At 39.1% G+C, this 19,225-nt stretch overlaps 1 protein-coding gene across 5 annotated transcripts in view; it reads right to left on the bottom strand.

Annotated features, from left to right (window-relative positions):
- EEF1E1 (eukaryotic translation elongation factor 1 epsilon 1) overlaps window positions 1-19,225 on the bottom strand; it is a 48,531-nt gene that overhangs the window by 17,665 nt on the left and 11,641 nt on the right. For all 5 annotated transcript variants that reach the window (XR_014710088.1, XM_084618140.1, XM_084618144.1 and 2 more), the window contains exon 3: window positions 9,627-9,722. Coding sequence is in view for 4 of the 5 variants with exons in the window: in XM_084618140.1 (XP_084474266.1) it covers window positions 9,627-9,722 (96 nt within the window). In the remaining variant the exon portion in view is untranslated. The remainder of the gene's footprint in view (window positions 1-9,626; window positions 9,723-19,225) is intronic.

The raw sequence follows: 19,225 nt of genomic DNA, 5'->3' as shown, positions 1-19,225 counted from the left end.
GGTTAGAGGTGCGATTATGTAGCAATCTGCACCCTGGCACTAGCACCTAGTGCAGCTGTGATGAAGCAGCACAGAACAATGTCCTGGGAAGAGAGTTAGCAAGTAAGAGGGAGCTCAGAATCCATGTGACGGGTAGAGCCCTGCGCAGACACAAAGTTATATCTGCGGGTAGAAACTGGTATCCACTGAATCGCAGGGCTCTCTCGGGAACCGCAGTGGTGAAAGCAGCAGAACATGGGTCTGCCACTCCCAGGACTCAGCGCCCCATGCCGGCAGCTCCTTTTGCGAGGCTGTACAACCCCCAGCCCCATCCTCTGACGCAGCTGTACAGACTCCAGACAGGAGACGCAGTTATGCAGACAGCTGTGGGGAAGGGATGGGGCGGTACAGCCACACGGGAGGAACTGCCAGCGCGGGCCCCTGGGAGTGGCAGCTGCACGTTCTGCTCCTTTCACCGCTGCGTTTCCCAGAAGAGCCCTTCAGTTCAGTGATTACCGATTTGCATCCATGGATATAAATTTGTATCCATGCACGGCTCTACTGACAGGGAACTGGGAAAAAGCTATTGGAGGAGGAGAAGAATGGAGATATGAGCTAGCGGATGAACTGAAGCCCGGGTAAGAGGGGAGGTGATAAAATAAAAGAAGAACAGGAGAATAAAAGTAAGGTATTGGGAAGTGAGAAGGAAAACTGGGAAGTTTTCATGTCAGAACCAGGGGAAAAAAGGATCTGGGTATGTGAGCAGGCAGACACTGTTAGAGAAAGAGAAGTAGAAGGAAATACTCTCTCTGGTACATCTGCAGATTTTATCAAGGGGAAAAAAAACTGAAAGGAAATATAATTGGTGGGGGAAAAAAAGATCAAAAAGCTGTGTTTGATTAAAACAGATCCTGAAATCAGTAAACAAGAAGCCCACCCACAAAAGATCTAAAGCAGGGGTCTCAAACTCCTGGCCCACGGGACATCTGCGGCCGGCGAGCCTCCCCAGTGTGGCCCACAGGACTCCAGCAGTTTTCGGGCTGGGTCTCTCCCTTGGCCCCACCTGGGCGCTCCTCCCCCAGGGGCCCCGGCAGCGCAACAGAGCGGAGCAGCGTCTGCCTGCTCACTCCAGTGGCTGCCAGCCCCTCCCTGCAGTCCCGGGGCAGGGCTGTGCCTCCGTACGCTGCCCCCACTGCCAATGTGAGGCTGCGGGGGTAGTGCCTGGGGGCAAGAGCGCACGGAGGTCCCCCGGCCCACCCTGCCTTGGAACCGCAGGTAAGCACCGCACCCCCCTACCCCAGCCCAGAGCCTGCACTCCCTCCCCCTTCCCACACACCCCTCCCGCAGCCTGCACCCCAGACCTCCTCCCCCACCCAAACTCCCTCCCAGAGCCCAACCTCTCACCCCTACTCCCTCCCAGAGCCTGCACCCCAATCCCCTACCCCAGATGACCTCCTCCACCCAAACTCCCTCCCAGAGCCTTAGGCAGAGGGGGCAGAGTTTTGGGCGGCGGGTTCTGGGCAGCATGAGTGACATTATTGGCCCGCTGGGAGGATTTGAGGTCTGGCATTGGCCCTAAGGTAAACTGAGTTTGAAAGCCCTGATCTAAAGTATATGAACAGAGCGAATGACTGTTTGAAAATCTATTGAAGGAATACAGTTCAAAGGTGCCTAATGGACAAGTGAGGGTCACTAGGGCCTGCTTGTGGATAAACTCAGTGAAAACAGGTACAGCCACAGGAACATCAAATCTAAGGAACACTTCAAGTCAAAGAGAAGCAAAGAACAGGACTGCAAGAGTGGAGCTGGACTTACCACCAAGGAAAGGAGAAATTGATTCTTCTCTGAAGTGACACAGTATATTGCTCTCTTGTTCTTAACAACAATGCATTTGGTACTAACTGCACAGTGTGTACAAGCTCACAAAGGTTAATGAGTTGGTAACCTATAGTTTATTATTATAAGTAGCAAGTCATTAGTAAAGTTCTATATTATTTTTGCTCCTGGTAAAATTTTTGGGGTCTCCCTTATAAAGTTCTAAAGATTTAAGATTATCCCTTTTGTCTTGGTTTGCGCTTCTGCCACGCCTTACAATTAGGATAACCTTGCCTAGCCAGGTCACCACATATGTTCTACATTTTTAAAGAGTTTTCAAGTTTTAAAGACCTTAGGGTTATTGGAAGAATCTAGTTGTGAACGTAAATTAACTGGCCATGGGAAGATGAAACTAGAAGGAGCTTCCAGGGGGTAAATAGCCATTATGCTGACTTTATATCCTCCCTCCTTGGTGCTCGTGTAGTAGTTGTGAACATGATTTATTTACGATCAGCCCATCAGTAACCATCTTAATAAACAGCTTTAAAAGCTGCCTCAATGTATGTCTGAAGACTGGAGTAGACACACAGCCAATCCAGAAGAAGGACTAGAGAGGTGAGCTTTACTCCACTTTTGCATTCGTTTACATTGCAAAATTCTTGGTTGCAGTCAAGAAATTGGCCCAAGATTCTCAATGAAATCTAATTACCACTACATTTTCTTTGAAGTCAAAGGCATGGGAGACTCACTGAAATTCTGACTGTACTGCTGGTTCTTCACGGTCTATTCTCCTTTCAGCAGGATTAGGATTTCACTACAATCATCCCACTACTATGTTGGGTTTTTTTATTTTTAATTACCCTTCCTAGATCCTCCATTGTCAGCCTAATTTCCAACATGCTTTACAAATGCTCTGTTCCCTCTCCACATCCTTCCATATTAACTGACCTAGTAGTGAGGGACTCAAAAATTGATTAAGCCCAGAAAGGTAGACAGCAATCTACTATGAAGGGACCAAAGATGATCTTCAGTTGAACCTGCCATATCAGACTACATATGCAGGTGCAGATAGAAGCTTGTTTTCTTCTTCCAATCTATGGATAAAAATTAGGTGTGCGAGAATGACATCTATTCATTCTAAAAATCTTTAAAAATATAGTGACCAGAATAATCAGTTCAATTCACTAACTACACATAATGTTTCCTTTGTTTATGGAGTTTTAAATCCACAACATATTGTGATAAACTTTTTTCAACCTGTGTCCAGCAAATTTACGGTAGTTTATTTAACACAAAAATTAAAGTGTTTTTGTGCATTTTCAATTGAATTTCCATCCAAAAAGCGCTTTATACAAATCAAAAGTAACAAATTAGTCATCTCGTAAATAAAGAATGTTTCATTCACCATTTTCTAACATAATAGAAAATTGAAAATTAAGTATGTGAATAAATGTAGATTAAGCTATATAACTGCTAACAAATGTTTATTGAGCTACTGTATCCTCCTGGTTAGCAAACAAAAAGACAATTTTAGTATGAAGGCCATACTTTAATTGCAAAACAACATGTTTTAATGGTTACCAACCAATAAAAAAAAATAATATCAACCTCTCTCAAGAAGATAACTAAAAAATATAATTAAAGTTGATGATTTAAATCAATCCATGCTGGTCAGAGCAAATGTGAGTATTGTGCTAGAGGAATGTTCCAGCGGGATATTACTGTATCCAAAGATATGCCCTCACAGCATCTGAAGACTGATTGCTCCAAGTTTAGTTTGGAGCTGGAAGCCACACAGATGATATGTCAGCTCCAACTTGCTGGATAATAGGAGCAAAGAGGGAAAAAGATGGAATAATTCTGAATATTTTCAGTAGCTAGAGTCTCAAGCTGAGCTTCATCTTGTAATAGTCAACTTTTGGGACTGCAAGAGTTGGCCGTAACAGGCATAGAACTGGAGTAAGAGATGCAAAGATAAGAGGGCATGGCGATAATAAGATTGAATGGTGTGGGATAGGAATGGGGAAGAAGAGTAGAAAAAAAGAGAACATTTCCTCTTCATAATATTGATTTTGCAGAGCTGCCTTTGCTGAATTATTGTAACTAAACTGAGCCAAGCACATCTAAGAGCCCAATAGTCCTTTCAGCAGCTTGAAAACAAGTAGATTTTGCAGCATCACTTACAGCAGACACCACACATCCCTAGATAAAGGAACTCATGTGCCAGAATGCAAACATATTACTGACACTATATTTCTGCAAAAAATTCAGAAATTCAAACTATAATCTCCTTTTCTGGTCCATTCCACTTTTGTTGAAACTTAATTAGCAAGCTTGCCTCCTACTGGTGCAGAAAGGTGAAGTCATATTTCTACCCTCTGCATACTGCAACTGACATCACTGATAGAAGTACACAAACACTTAAATCAGAACCCATTTTTTCTGTTGCACTAGAAACACAATTAAATCAGCATTATCCAAGCAGAAAGGAACAAAATTGGTAGGAGAAAAATTTCAGAGACCTGACAAACCAAAAAGTGAAAGCTATTAAAAGCAGCATAGAATAGTCTTTTAATTAAAATACCCTGTAAAACTGCCTGAAGTTCCCATATATTGGGCACTCAATGACATGCATAGAAAAGACACCTCAGATCACGTATAAAAATGTCCTAAATATTTACTGTAGTTTGACACTGGTACCCAATATAAAGCAGCAGTGCAATTTACAAAGCAATGAAGAGTATGGCAAGAGCAATGTGTATACCCTGAGGCCTTACAAAATTCAGTATTTAAAATATAAAACATGCTAAAAATACTAGAACATTCTGGAGCAAACTATGGTATTTTAGTAGCAGCACTGCAGTTAAATAGGTCCTTTTTTGGTAAAAACCTATTTTTAATGGGGAAGACACTGGGCCATAAAATATGGAATTACACTGAAATTTAGCAGACAAAGGGCCCAAGATTCCTCTCACACTAGAAACTCCCAGACTTCAATAGTTATTTCTGATTTACAAAAGTGAAAAAGCAGAAGGATTCGTTCTACTAGGGGCTGTTTAGCAGAGTGAAAAAACAGAGGGCAAAAATATCTATTCTGAAAACAAAACCTCTTGGGGAAAACAAAAGGGCACGATATTTTACCTTATTTACATAATGTACTCTGCTGGTGCAGTATATTAAAAAAGCACTTTGTAGCATGCTCTAGTTTTTACTCAGATCGTAACTTTTAGGTTAATTGTTTAGAGATCATCTCCATGGCATTTTTACAACATTTTGTTATAGATGGATATTTTCTGTTCTTCCTCATTAAATTAGATAATTCCCCCAAGTTAAGAAAAGCTGCTGTTCTGCTATTAAAATAATTATCTGCTATTAAAGCAATTTTAATAGCAAACAAACAGCCACTTAATTTAAGGATTTTTTTAAAGGAGGAAAATCTTTGATATTTCTATGCAGAGGTGATGATGAAGGCTCACCAAAGTAGTCATTATACAATGAGCCTAGAACGGAGTTTCTAAAAGGACTATACATTGCATTCTTCAAAAGGTATATAATTTCCAATGGCACAGTGGTTACAAAGTCTCACCGTCTAAATTCTGTGGGCAAGAGTCTCATCAAGTTGTTTAATGTACCAAACCCATGAGAATAAGGGTATCATGAGAGCTCAAACACTTGTACAAATTGAAAAGTGCTTAGAAAAAACATGGAGGGAAGGGGAGGGCAGGAGGGGAGAAACAGTAATAGCGACTGGATAGTATCTCACTGGGATGACTTGATAAGACACCTGACAAATTTAGCAATACTTTGATTAAAAAAAATGTGATATCGACTTCAAGTCAGATCCTGCAGCAAAGTCAGCAAGACTGTGCTTCATAGAGAGCCACTACATGCAATAGTAAGGATTTATAGGCTCTGACCCCTAGCTTTAAATAGTATTAGTTATAAGAGACTACAGAAGTAAAGGAAAAATGGTAACTCTTTGTTATGGGTGCTTTATCTCTTTTTCTATTTTAATTAAAAAAGTCAGAGTCATCATGGGCAAAAGCCATGGCGATCAGTAAAACATCCCAAGAATCATTAACATTGTTTTGTACCCACAAATAACATTTATTTCCCATTTTGTGTAAATAGATGTTAAAGAGTATTAGCAAATAATTTCAGCTCAGTATTAAGACAACATGGAAGTTTATTAATGGACATTAACCAAAATATTACTGGACTAGGAACATAATGCTGCTGGATAAGTAGTTCAAATATTACTGAACTTGAATTGGGAACTGATTTTTCCTTTTCATACTAAGTTTTTCAGCCAGTTTTAAGTTGGGAACCTGCATGCGAGCGGAAGGCCACCTTCCCAGGTTATTAGATAGAATTCATATTAGAATAATTTATTTATTTGATCTTAACTTGTTTATTTGATATGAACTTGATAGTCTGATTGAAGCTTTTATAGTTTTATTTTTGGTTAGACAGAAAATTCTATGTTAACTTCAGAGGTCGTTTATTGTGTGGTGTATTTTCTTATTTTTAACGTTATGGGTGATTAATACAGTGTATAAACTGGGAGAGTAATCTTATGTCTATTTCTTTATCTCTGGCAACAACACTGAGATGTTAAATAAAACTAATCAGACTTTTTACTGATTAGTCCCCAAATGTCCTCATACAGCATAAGCACAGTTCTAACTTACAGTGTACAAATATAAACGTTGTTTCCATATCAGAGACAATTTTAGTAAAACTAAACTAATAACCCACAGAGGAATTAAAGTTCTTCCTGAAAGCTTGACTGTCCTTTTTGTCCCCTAGCAGTACTGCTAAATTTCTGTTTTCTCTGGAACCCATGATTTAACTTGTCAGCTCTACTCTATTTTTCACCATATTCATCTACCCCCACAAAATGTACTCAAGAAAATGTCTAACGACATGGAACTCATCACTCCTATGTCAAAAATGCAGTCATACATAGGTTTGGAAGAGGCTTCTTGGCTCATATAGTGAGGGGATATCAAACACTTCACATGGTATATTTATGTAGCCTATTTTATAAACTCAGATTCTGCAGAACCCAAGATTTTATTTATAGGTCAGTTTCTAAACCTCCTGGTTGCAAAGATAATTTGTAACACGTGAAATCAACGGGAAAAAGATGTTGTATAGTTTTCACTAGTTTGCTAACAGCCTGAAAATGATGAAAACACCACTTTCTTCATTCACCTCATTGTAGTGTTACCACTACAATAGTCTGAACACTAATATGAAACTGTTTAATTACTGACTGTTAGCAAATAGGGAGATGGAAGGAATTGGAAGTTATTGCCCACAGGGAATAGAAAAGTGAAGGAAAAAAAGGAAAAACAAAACAGGCACATGGAAAGGGAAGAGAAACTGAGAAGCGAGAATAATGAAGCAAAAGCAAAAAAAGTTGAAGCATCAACAGTGCTAAAAACAAGCACATTTTCCCAATGAATGAGGCTGAATGCAACAAAAAGTGTTTTTAGTTTTCCTTATTTATTAAAAAGTTTGATTTCTTCACAATGGTCATACTCTGCCCTTGATCTTTGTACTAACCTACCACTGACAGTGGGAGATCAAGTGTTTACTGGAAGTATGTAATCTGAGGCAGTACTGTGTAATCTGATTCTTTTAACAAATTTCTGGGTGGAGGGAGGGAGAAGGGCAACTCCTTTGTCCTCCTCCCATCCTTATTTCTGCAGCCAAGATTAAAGGGAAAGAGCTGGGAACTGTTCTCTCTTTGGGGGGAGAGGAGGAAGGACATGCAGATCAGCTACCTTCCCAACAGGAAGAAGGGGCTGGAAATGGGAAGAAAGAAAATCTTCAAAATTGCTCACAGCATACTAGCCAATACAGATCCCAAAAGGTGGCCCACAAGACAGGTCCCAGGAGCAGTACTGCATTAAGAAGCGCAGTACTGCATTAAGAAGCCCAGCACCTACCTCCCTGAAGTTTGAGTAGGGCAATGTCATTACAGGTACTCTCCCACTTCAAATAACAAACACCTCCCCCCACATAAAGTTCTTATCTGCCATTTTAAATTTAAGTACTGACATATAGCTATGTCCGTAATGCTACAATATTCAAAACAATTTGTTCTTGTTGCACCTAGATTTCCTTCCTATTTGTATCAGGTCTGGGATAACTACTCCACTATTTGCACTTTCTACCTTTTGAGACAGGAAATATCTTCCATGAAATTTAAAAACATTTTTAGACATCAATATTATTCTACATACTTTTCCCAACCAATAAATGGATGGTTGAAGTTACAGTCCAGGAGAACCAACTCATTTGTTTTTACCATATGTTCTATTTCCTTAAGCAATAACTTGTATCTTTTCCTCTTGATTAGATGGTCAACTCTGGAGCAAACTCTGAATTATACATGCTTGATTTTCTTCATCTAATTTTTAACTGTACTCTTATATTCTTGTATCGTTATACTCTTGTATTCTTATATCTGCTATTACTTTTATAGGCAGTACATAAATTCTTAATATGATACATAAAAGGTAACCAATCTTAATGACATAATCATACAATAGAATATTCTATGAGATCACCTTTTTCACACAGTTAATTCCAAATCAACTGATTGTCTACGCTAATATTTTTATAAAATCATCCAATCCCTTTCATTTGCTTGCCTAATCCTTTTATTTTCATTCCTGGACATTTCTCCAGATTGCAATTAAATTTACTCTGAATCAGGACAAGATTATTTTTCCAAAAGCAGCACATTTTATAGTGGTACTGGCTAATCTAGCTTGTTGAACTATCCCTTTTCCTCATGTTTTTTGTGAAAATAATTATTTGTACTTTCTACTTTAGAACTTTGACTAATCCGATACAGATTTTTTCCCAGGAAGCTAGAACCCATTTTCTGTATCAACATTAATTCTTTATAGCATAGGAAGTATAAAAAACCACCACCTCAGACACTGATTTACCTCCATGATACTACTCCTTCCTTCCTGTCACTACCAGAAGGATCTTGTTCTTGCCCTATTAATATCTTTATGCCTTCTGACTCTGAAGTGAGCTACAACTCTTCCTAACATTGTACTTCTAGCTACATAACATGACCTAACCAAACCAAACCAAAAAAAAAAAAAGGGGGGGGGGTTCCCTCGCCTGCATTTCATGGACTCTGTGCAACAATTCTTGCTTCTTGTAAGCAGCAGTTCTCCATCCTAAATTCATTGTTTTGTTTATCATAATGTATTATCAAGTCTTATCAAATCCTGAAGCCTCAGCACCCTTTTCTTCAATAAATAAATCTTGTCACCACCACCTTTCTACATCCTTCTAGCATTTAGCTTATCTTCACCTGCACCTTCTCAGATCAGGTAACATTTCACCAACGTTATCAAGATCAAGGTTTTGTCTTAATTTTTTGTCACTAAGTTCTTCCAGTTTTATCCATTTGTTTCCTCCTCCAATTCTGTGAATGGTAATGGTACAAACTTTTGCCACCAAGCTAGAATAGTCAGGGAATAAAAGTCACATATAGTGTCCTTATATCACATTATATAAAGGACAGTTTTAAATCTATTTATCCAAAAACTACAGATATGACACTCCCTTTGCCCGTTCCACAGCTAAATACTACTTTAAACAGAGGGCCACATTTAAAGGTAAATTAAATCTGAAACACTTCCACAAAACTCTGCCCTTTTATGAATGTTAATTACAGAATGGAAAAAGTAGTATTTCTACTTAGCTAGCAATCTTCTAAAACAAGAAATGTTTATTACTCACATGCATTAATGATTATGATGGTTATAATAGAAAAGTAATTAAATATTACTTACTATGATGTGATGTAGCCCATAATACATTAAAATATCTGCTAAGGTAAAGTTGTTTCTGGCAAGGTAGACTTTGTCTTCAAGGTATAAGTTAAGATCCTAAAAGAAAATAAAAGAATTACAAAGTCAATACAATACCAGTTGGACAGAACATTCATGCAATTAATGATATACCCTCCTAAGAATTAGAATTCTTGAAAAATTACCTCTTAAGTCAATTTGTATCAGTAATAAATTGTTAGCTAATCACAATAGCTGAGAATAATTAAGACCATTTCAAACAGAAAAGACTTTGTTAAGAAGAACTGAAGTTGAAAAGCAATTCAGTGAAGCCCAGCTAACCCCAAAAATAAATTAAAAAACCTTAAAAAAACCTCTAAATGACAGTCTGTAAAAGTACAGTTAAAGGATCCAGCTAGTTCCCCCACAGAATATAATCCTTCTTATTACTAATAACTCACTCCACTTGCATCATCCATCCAATTTTAACTTTCTTTGTTCTGTAACGGAAATGTGTCACTGGCTGTATATTTTAATTGATTTTATAGCTATTGTTTGTAAGATGTGCAAAGACTGTGAAAGAAATAGCTCCGAAGTACAATCAATCATGTAAGAATTCTGTAAATTCTCAAAGTCATGTATTGGTATAGAAGAATATTTTAAGATTATAATTTGGAATTCTTAATCCACCTATTTATTATTAAATGAACTGATTACTTGATGTAGGTTTATGGAACTACTGATAGATAGATATATCTATGTACACAGAGAGAGAGAGACACACAGAGACACCTTGTTATGTTTTTAACGTTACAAATACATTGAGTAGGCTCTTTGCAGTGAGTAATGAATAATATGGCAATGTAGAAATGGCTGGATCCTTTAAAGTTCATTTACAGACTAACATTTGGGTTTATTTTAAAGGTGCAAAAATTTTGTAAAGACAATATAGTTTTTTTTGGATGTATGTTAGACTCCACTGAAACACACCTTCAAATTTAATTCAGTTTTTTTTTGTTTGGGAATCTCCCAGATTAGTAATGATTGTTAACACTTTAAATGGAGTTGATACACAGAATCCATAACAGGAGAGCTCTGCTCCAATATTTTATGAAACTCACAAAAGTGTTTCTCCTCTCCCACAGATTTTAGCAAGTCCATATGAGGGGTTGTGAGAATGGGTACTGAGTGGGAGAGTTATACCTGGTTGAGATTTGGGGATAGTGAATAAAGGATGGGGAAATTTATTCACAGTGAAAAAAAGTTCTATATCTAGAGAATTCTAAGTATCCAAAGCTTAATACACATAAAACACCTTGTTTTTCTTTGTCCTTTTCCATATCTCCCAGCGCCTTGCACCTCACCCCTTTCATGCCTCTCTTGTATCCCATCCTGTTCTCTGCATTCTTCCCATGTCTCACCAGTCTTCTGCTCCCCTCCAAGGCTCCTATCCTCCCCTGTATCCAATTTCCCACCCCACTAAACAAGACAAGAAAAGCAAAATAGCAAACAAGAGATGGGTCAGGAGTGGAGGAACAAACTGAACAATCTTTAAAATACTGTGTGTCTCTTCTAAACACTATAGTAAAATGCTCAGTTTTGCAGTTCCTCTTGAGTCTGGTTTCAGAGTAGCAGCCGTGTTAGTCTGTATTCGCAAAAAGAAAAGGAGGACTTGTGGCACCTTAGAGACTAACCAATTTATTAGAGCATAAGCTTTCGTGAGCTACAGCTCACTTCCTCAGATGCATATCGTGGAAACTGCAGCAGGCTTTATATATACACAGAGAATATGAAACAATACCTATTCCCACCCCACTGTCCTGCTGGTAATAGCTTATCTAAAGTGATTTCCAGCACAAATCCAGGTTTTCTCACCCTCCACCCCCCCACACAAATTCACTCTCCTGCTGGTGATAGCCCATCCAAAGTGACAACTCTTTACACAATGTGCATGACAATCAAGCTGGGCTATTTCCTGCATAAATCCAGGTTCTCACATCCCCCCACCCCCATACACACACAAGCTCACTCTCCTGCTGGTAATAGCTCATCCAAACTGACCACTCTTCAAGTTAAAATCCAAGTTAAACCAGAACATCTGGGGGGGGGGGGGTAGGAAAAAACAAGAGGAAACAGGCTACCTTGCATAATGACTTAGCCACTCCAAGTCTCTATTTAAGCCTAAATTAATAGTATCCAATTTGCAAATGAATTCCAATTCAGCAGTTTCTCGCTGGAGTCTGGATTTGAAGTTTTTTTGTTTTAAGATAGCGACCTTCATGTCTGTGATCGCGTGACCAGAGAGATTGAAGTGTTCTCCGACTGGTTTATGAATGTTACAATTCTTGACATCTGATTTGTGTCCATTTATTCTTTTACGTAGAGACTGTCCAGTTTGACCAATGTACATGGCAGAGGGGCATTGCTGGCACATGATGGCATATATCACATTGGTGGATGTGCAGGTGAACGAGCCTCTGATAGTGTGGCTGATGTTATTAGGCCCTGTGATGGTGTCCCCTGAATAGATATGTGGGCACAGTTGGCAACGGGCTTTGTTGCAAGGATAAGTTCCTGGGTTAGTGGTTCTGTTGTGTGGTATGTGGTTGTTGGTGAGTATTTGCTTCAGGTTGCGGGGCTGTCTGTAGGCAAGGACTGGCCTGTCTCCCAAGATTTGTGAGAGTGTTGGGTCATCCTTTAGGATAGGTAGCTTGAGTCTGGTAGCTTTCTGATCTTATTCCTCTGCTAGGTTGAGGCAGGGAGAGAGTGAAGGCGTGTACACTTCCTCCTCTCCTCAATATATTTCTTTCAGTCTTCCTGTGCCACCTCCCTCTAGACCTACTCTAAAGAGAAAATTCAAGACCCCATACTCTCATTCTAAGATAGGCAGGATGTTCACCCAATCACTTACTTATTACACATTTTTTCAATATCCTGGGTACCCACCTCACCAAAAACAGGAAGGCTCTTCTCCTTTATAGAGCCAACAAAATAACAACATTTTAAAAAAGTCTTTGACTTTTTTAAAACACAACTTTACAATACCTTTTCTGATGTTTCCAAGTTTCCCTAAAAATGTATATCCTGGAATGATATCTGGAATATTCCTTTTCAAGCAGACTGGCTTCTTTTTGAGGAAATTTGGGGCAAGGGGAATAGGGCTGATAATCAGCTTTGTAATTAGAAACTAGCTTCAGCATTAACTATGGAGCAGCTCATAATCCATTTTTGGTGCATACTACAGCACAAAAACTACTACAATGGTGAGAATTTACAAGCCATTTGATATCACATTTGAAGAATTTGGCAAATTTTGACTCCTTTATGCCAGTTTACTATTTGTATTCTTTTCTTGACTGTCTTCTCTGCACTTTTGCAATTGCTGCATGTTCTCTGTGTTGATTTCTATTTACATAGTAAATCAGGGAAAACGTTAACCCCTACACAGTGTAAACTGTATAAGGTCACTTGCTGCTAGCTATATAGCTTTCTTTTTTAATTTAGATTTGCTGCCTTGTTCGTATTATTTAGGTCTCATATTACTTTAAATATCAAGGGGGACAACAAAGGTATTATAGAAATTGTTTAGTCACACAAAAATGCAAAGGCTAATGCAGTGTTAAAGGAAAAAGCTTGCAGACCTAATCTGTAAATCAATTTACTGAAAGGCTACATATCACCTTGCATAAAAATATATTAATAATCAGTCTCCAGACAACTTTTTTTGTTGTGTCACTTACTAAATGCAGCTTTACAGTCATAACAAAATAACTGTAAACCTACGTTGAATTCAATCAGAATATCAGAGATCCAGTCCTAGTTGTCTCCCCCCAATATTTTTCCACATTCTGCATAAAATTATAAAATCTTCATTGTGAAAATTAGAAGCTAAATATCTAATACCATCCATGATAATATCACAGCTTTTACTTGTACTTCAGTGAACAAAATTTCTTCAGAAAAGTTACTGGATACTGATTGCATTGTTTTTGGCATTGGAAATCTTTCTAAAAGGTAGATGCTATTAGTTTCTGCAAAAAACAGTTATGCACACGCAGTACTGCTTACATGTTAGGAACGGTAAGATAAGCTCATAAAAAAAGTTTGCTCCTTAGTTACATTACTGAGCAAGTTTGCTTAATGTTATACATCCAAATATTCATAACATTTCAAAAATACTCCACTTCTTTTATAAAATCTAAAAATCGACACACTGAGTTCTACTTTGAAAAATTCTAGAATATGGGACACCAGATGGAATCGAAATGATGAGTTAATTTATTGGATCGGTGTGCTTTATTTTCAGAGGAATAAGGGTTAAGTTTTCTCCCCTGTGCTTTGGCTATCATTTGACAGGATTCCTACTTGGTAATATAATATTTAAGTTTATATTATGAAGCAGCAGCTTATGCTATTTCTATAATGCTGCAGTATAGGATGAGATTGTTTGTTATTTTCTGAATACTTTGGGAGTGTTTGGTTCATTTCCTGCATCATGGGCTACTAAAAGGATTCCCATGGAGGAGTTCACTTACACTCCTACCCAATAGCCTGCAGGGGAACACTAATTCTAAAGTTTCTAGATTGAAATTTCTAGAAAGTGATGCATTCTTAAATGGCAGCGATACTGAACTGGACTCTTCCTCAGGTCCTGGGGATCTTAGTCAAATCAATAACCTAAAAGATATGACAGACGATCTCCCAGAGTGGACTGGTTTACATAAAAAAAGATTTAAATCAAATTATTTAAAATCAGCAAGCAGAAAAAACAGATTTAAGCCAAGGTTAACCGATTGTTTTGCAATTAAAATATAGCCTTTACACTAAATTTGCTGCTTTTTAATAATCAGGATATACTACATTTACACACATTTAAGTATACAGCTTAACTCACATTTACTCAGATTAATTTTCACATTTTTATTATGTTAGAAAATGGAGAATGATGCATTTCTTATTTACTAGATGGTTGACTATTTACTTGTGTTATTTTTCAGAGTACCAGCCGTGTTAGTCTGTATCTGCAAAAAGAACATGAGTACTTGTAGCACCTTAGAGACTAACACATTTATTAGAGCATAAGCTTTCGTGGGCTACAGCCCACTTCATCAGATGCATAGAATGGAACATATAGTAAGAAGATATATATATATACACACACACACACACAGATAAGTTGGAAGTTGCCATACAAACTGTGAGAGGCTAATTAGTTAAAATGAGCTATTATCAGCAGGAGAAAAAATACTTTTGTAGTGATAATCAAGATGGCCCATTTAGACAGTTGACAAGAAAGCGTGAGGATACTTAACTTAGGGAAATAGATTCAATATGTGTAATGACCCAGCCACTCCCAGTCTCTATTCAAATCCAAGTTAATGGTATCTAGTTTGGATATTAATTCAAGCTCAGCAGTTTCTCGTTGGGAGTCTAGTTTTGAAGCTTTTCTGTTGCAAAACTGCCACCCTTAAATCTTTTACTGAGTGGCCAGTAGTGGCCAGCTACTGAGTGGCTGAAGTGTTCTCCTACCGGTTTTTGAATGTTATGATTCCTGATGTCAGATGTGTCCATTTATTGTTTTGCATAGAGACTGTCCGGTTTGGCTGATGTACACGGCAGAGGGGCATTGCTGGCACATGATGGCATATATCACATTGGTAGATGTGCAGGTGAACGAGCCCCCAACGGCATGGCTAATGTGATTAGGTCCTAGGATGGTGTCACTTGAATAAATATGTGGACAGAGTTGGCATCGGGCTTTGTTGCAAGGATAGGTTCCTGGGTTAGTGTTTTTGTTGTGTGGTTGCTGGCGAGTATTTGCTTCAGGTTGGGCGGCTGTCTGTAAGTGAGGACTGGTCTGTCTCCCAAGATCTGAGAGAGTGAAGGATCATTTTTCAGGATAGGTTGTAAATCTTTGATGATGCGCTTTAGTTAGGGGCTGAGGTTTTAGTTGGGGGCTGAAGGTGACAGCTAATGGTGTTCTGTTATTTTCTTTGTTGGGCCTGTCCTGTAGTAGGTGACTTCTGGGTTCTCTTCTGGCTCTGTCAATCTGTTTTTTCACTTCAGCAGGTGGGTATTGTAGTTTTAAGAATGCTTGATAGAGATCTTGTAGGCGTTTGTCTCTGTCTGAGGGGTTGGACCAAATGCGGTTGTATCATAGAGTTTGGCTGTAAACAATGGATCGTGTGGTGTGTGCTGGATGGAAGCTGGAGGCATGTAGGTAAGTATAACAGTCAGTAGGTTTCTGGTATAGGGTGGTGGTTATGTGACCATCGCTTATTAGCACAGTAGTGTTCAGGAAATGGACCGCTTCTGTGGATTGGTCTAGGCTGAGGTTGATGGTGGGATGGAAATTGTTGAAATCATGGTGGAATTCCTCAAGGGCTTCTTTTCTATGGGTCCAGATGAAGATGTCATCAATGTAGCGCAAGTAGAGTTAGGGGACAAGAGCTAAGGAAGCGTTGTTCTAAGTCAGCCATAAAAATGTTAGCATACTGTGGGGCTATGTGGGTACCCATAGCAGTGCTGCTGAATTGAAGGTATATATTGTCCCCAAATGTGAAATAGTTGTGGGTGAGGACAAAGTCACAAAGGTCAGCCACCAGGTTTGCTGTGACATTATCGGGGATATTGTTCCTGATAGCTTATAGTCCATCTTTGTGTGGAATGTTGGTGTAGAGGGTTTCTACATCCATCAACTAGTCATTGAACTAGCTGAATGTTTTCTTCATTTCAGTTTATTCTCTATATCTGCAAGAGAGGGCTACTGATGTCAAAAGCTGTGTGGAACTTCAGTAAATCCCTGTTCCCAGTGCTTAGCCAGTGATTTTCACCAGTACAGGGATCTGACTTTCTTTAAAGCTTGGTAAGAAGCACGTACTGTTTAGTATTTTATTTATTTATTTAATTGAAATGATTTGAACAGATAGTAAGGTTAGGCCGTGACACAGGTTGTCATAATTTCAAATTTAATGTTAAATACAGGTTTAAATAAAATTTTAAAAATCCATTAAAAACAATAATTGATTTTTAGCCAACCTGTGTACTTCCCCGTAACTCTTCTTTTAGGGTTATCCTTCACAGAAATGTTAGTTGCCATATGGTTCCCTTTCTCCCTATGAATGTGTTAATACTGCACATTGGTTACACATCCATCCAAGTATTTAGACTACATATCAATTGTCTTGGGATTAGTTTTTTTACTTTAAGCAGCTGGACTCATTGCGGCAGAGTCTCTAAAATGTTACTGAGATTTTAGTAAAGAATCTTGCCACAGCATGGCTCTGGATAAGAGGATGATGTGCAATTATGGTTGGACCCATATAGAACAGAAAGTTCTGAATGTTTCAGAGCTTTTAAATAGTCCAGAATAGTGGAAACAGAAGCTTCCTAAGAAAACAGGTGATGCTATGCTATCCAAAATAGAAAGCCTTTTCCATTTTGCTGCATAAAGTTAGAAGAACTTATACTACGTACCAAGATGTTCTGGACTTTAGCTAACCGGTTCTTTTGGTGGTAGTTAATAAGCCAGAATCCAGGCTGTCAGATGTAAAGATGCTGGATTTGGGCATGAGATCTGACCTCAGTTTTGTGAAACTATGTCAAGAGAACAAGTAGTGTGATAGGACATGAGATGACAGGTTCACCAGGTCTGTGTACCAGAAGAGCTGGGCCAATCTGGGTCAATCACGGAGGATGAATCTTGTCTGAGTTTCCTTTGGATCCATGGTATTAAGGGGATTGGCAGAAGGCATACATCAGTCCCAATACCCACGAGATGAGGAAGGCATCTAGAGCAGAATATAGGGCATTCCTTGTTCTGCACTGTGGCACGTAAGTCTATTTATGGACAAAGACACCCTTCCAAAATATGTTCCACAGGATTGAGTCTTTTATAGTCCACTCATGGCTGTCTCAGAGTTGTCTGCTGAACTGATCAATGAGGGCATTCTGTTTTGCAAAAGATACAGAGCCATTGGTGTGATATGACAAATACAGCCATCCCAGAGACTATGGCTTCTTGGCAAAGCGGAGATGACCATATACCTCTCTCCCAGTTAACACCAAGCATGGCTGGGGTGTTGTATCAGTCATTATTTGGATCATGGATCCTTGTAACATGGGTAGATATGCCATGCTAGACATGGCTCTGAGTTCCAAGACATTTATTTTGAGCGTCTTGGTAGGCAATGGTGCAGCAAAAAGTATTCTATTGCACATGTGAAGCAGATCCTTCCATTAATCTAAGGAGGAGAGGACTTCTTCTGGGAGCTTCACTTTCAAGCCCATGTGGAGACTGCTTGGTAGATATACTGATTTCAACCACCCTTACATGGAGCACATGTGAAGTCTGGCACACTAAGTGACACAGGTGCAATAGACCACATGACACAGGAACCTGAGACATGCTCTTATGGACATCTTTAGGTTAGCATGCAGATGATCAAGGAAACTCACTATGGTCTGGTACCTCTCCTGTGATAGATTTGAGGTCAGCAAGATCTTAATGTAGTTCCTATGAATTCTATAATCTGGATCAGTAAAAGTGTGGATTATTTTCCTGTTGATCTTGATCCTGTTATGAATTACACCTTGTAGGACACGCACACAAGTGCTACGAATTACATCTGGTAGGACACACACACCAATGCTACGAATTACACATGGTAGGTCACGCATAGTTCGAATCTAGGCTGAGGCACAGAAATAAAGTCCACAACTGCGGAGTTCCCAAAAGACACTAAGTTTATTACGCTCGAGTGTGGTGCCCCCCTGCTAGCCAGGAGGGGACCCTGAATGCAGATTATACAAAGGTTATATACCTTTTAGCAAAGCATGTTGCCCTCGTGCATCGGAAACCTTAGCCAATAAACAAACCCTTGTCTTATCTACCACCTATCCCTGCTTGGTGCATTCCTCGTGCTATACCAGTATGTTAATTACACAGCATGGTCCTAAAGCCATGCATCAGTAACTTTTATTATCAGGATGGGAGGCCTCACATCAAGGCCAAGAGACAGGGAGTTAGAGACTGACAAAAACCAGATACTGGGAGTCAAGGCAGGCTGGAGACAAGGAGGAGGATTTTCACAGGGATTCAGTATCTAAAGATTACTCCTCCTGGTGTATGATGTGCTGGCATTTAAACAATGGTGGGCCCCAAACCAAAATGGAGTCACATGTGCTAACTTTTCCTTAACAATCCCCAGCATGGTGAAGAGCTGTATGATCCAATGAATTGATCTGTGTCCTGAAAGTTGAGAATCGTGAACCAATCTTGAGGATCTAATGAAGGATAATTGAGGCCAGAGTTACCATCCTGAACCTGAAACAATAGACCTATCTTCTGAGACATCTCTAGTCTAGAATAGGACACCAGCTATCTTTCTTCTTTGGAATTATGAAGTAGTGGGATAGTACCCTTTACATCTGAATTCTAGGGTACCTCTTCCAGTGCTCCAAGCTTCAGAAAGAGTCCACTTCTTGTTTTAACAGTATCTTATGAGAGGGATTCCTGAAAAAGGGATGGGGAAGGAGGGTGGAGGAGGGAGTGACTGAAATTGGATAGACTACCCTTAGTTTCAAGGACCAATTTGTCTGAG

This window comes from Lepidochelys olivacea (assembly GCF_965140295.1).
Source record: "Lepidochelys olivacea isolate rLepOli2 genome assembly, chromosome: 2".
In the NCBI taxonomy this organism is placed as follows: domain Eukaryota; kingdom Metazoa; phylum Chordata; order Testudines; family Cheloniidae; genus Lepidochelys; species Lepidochelys olivacea.
The sequence above is the reverse complement of the archived record's forward strand: the minus strand, read 5'-3'. Positions and strand labels throughout refer to the sequence as shown.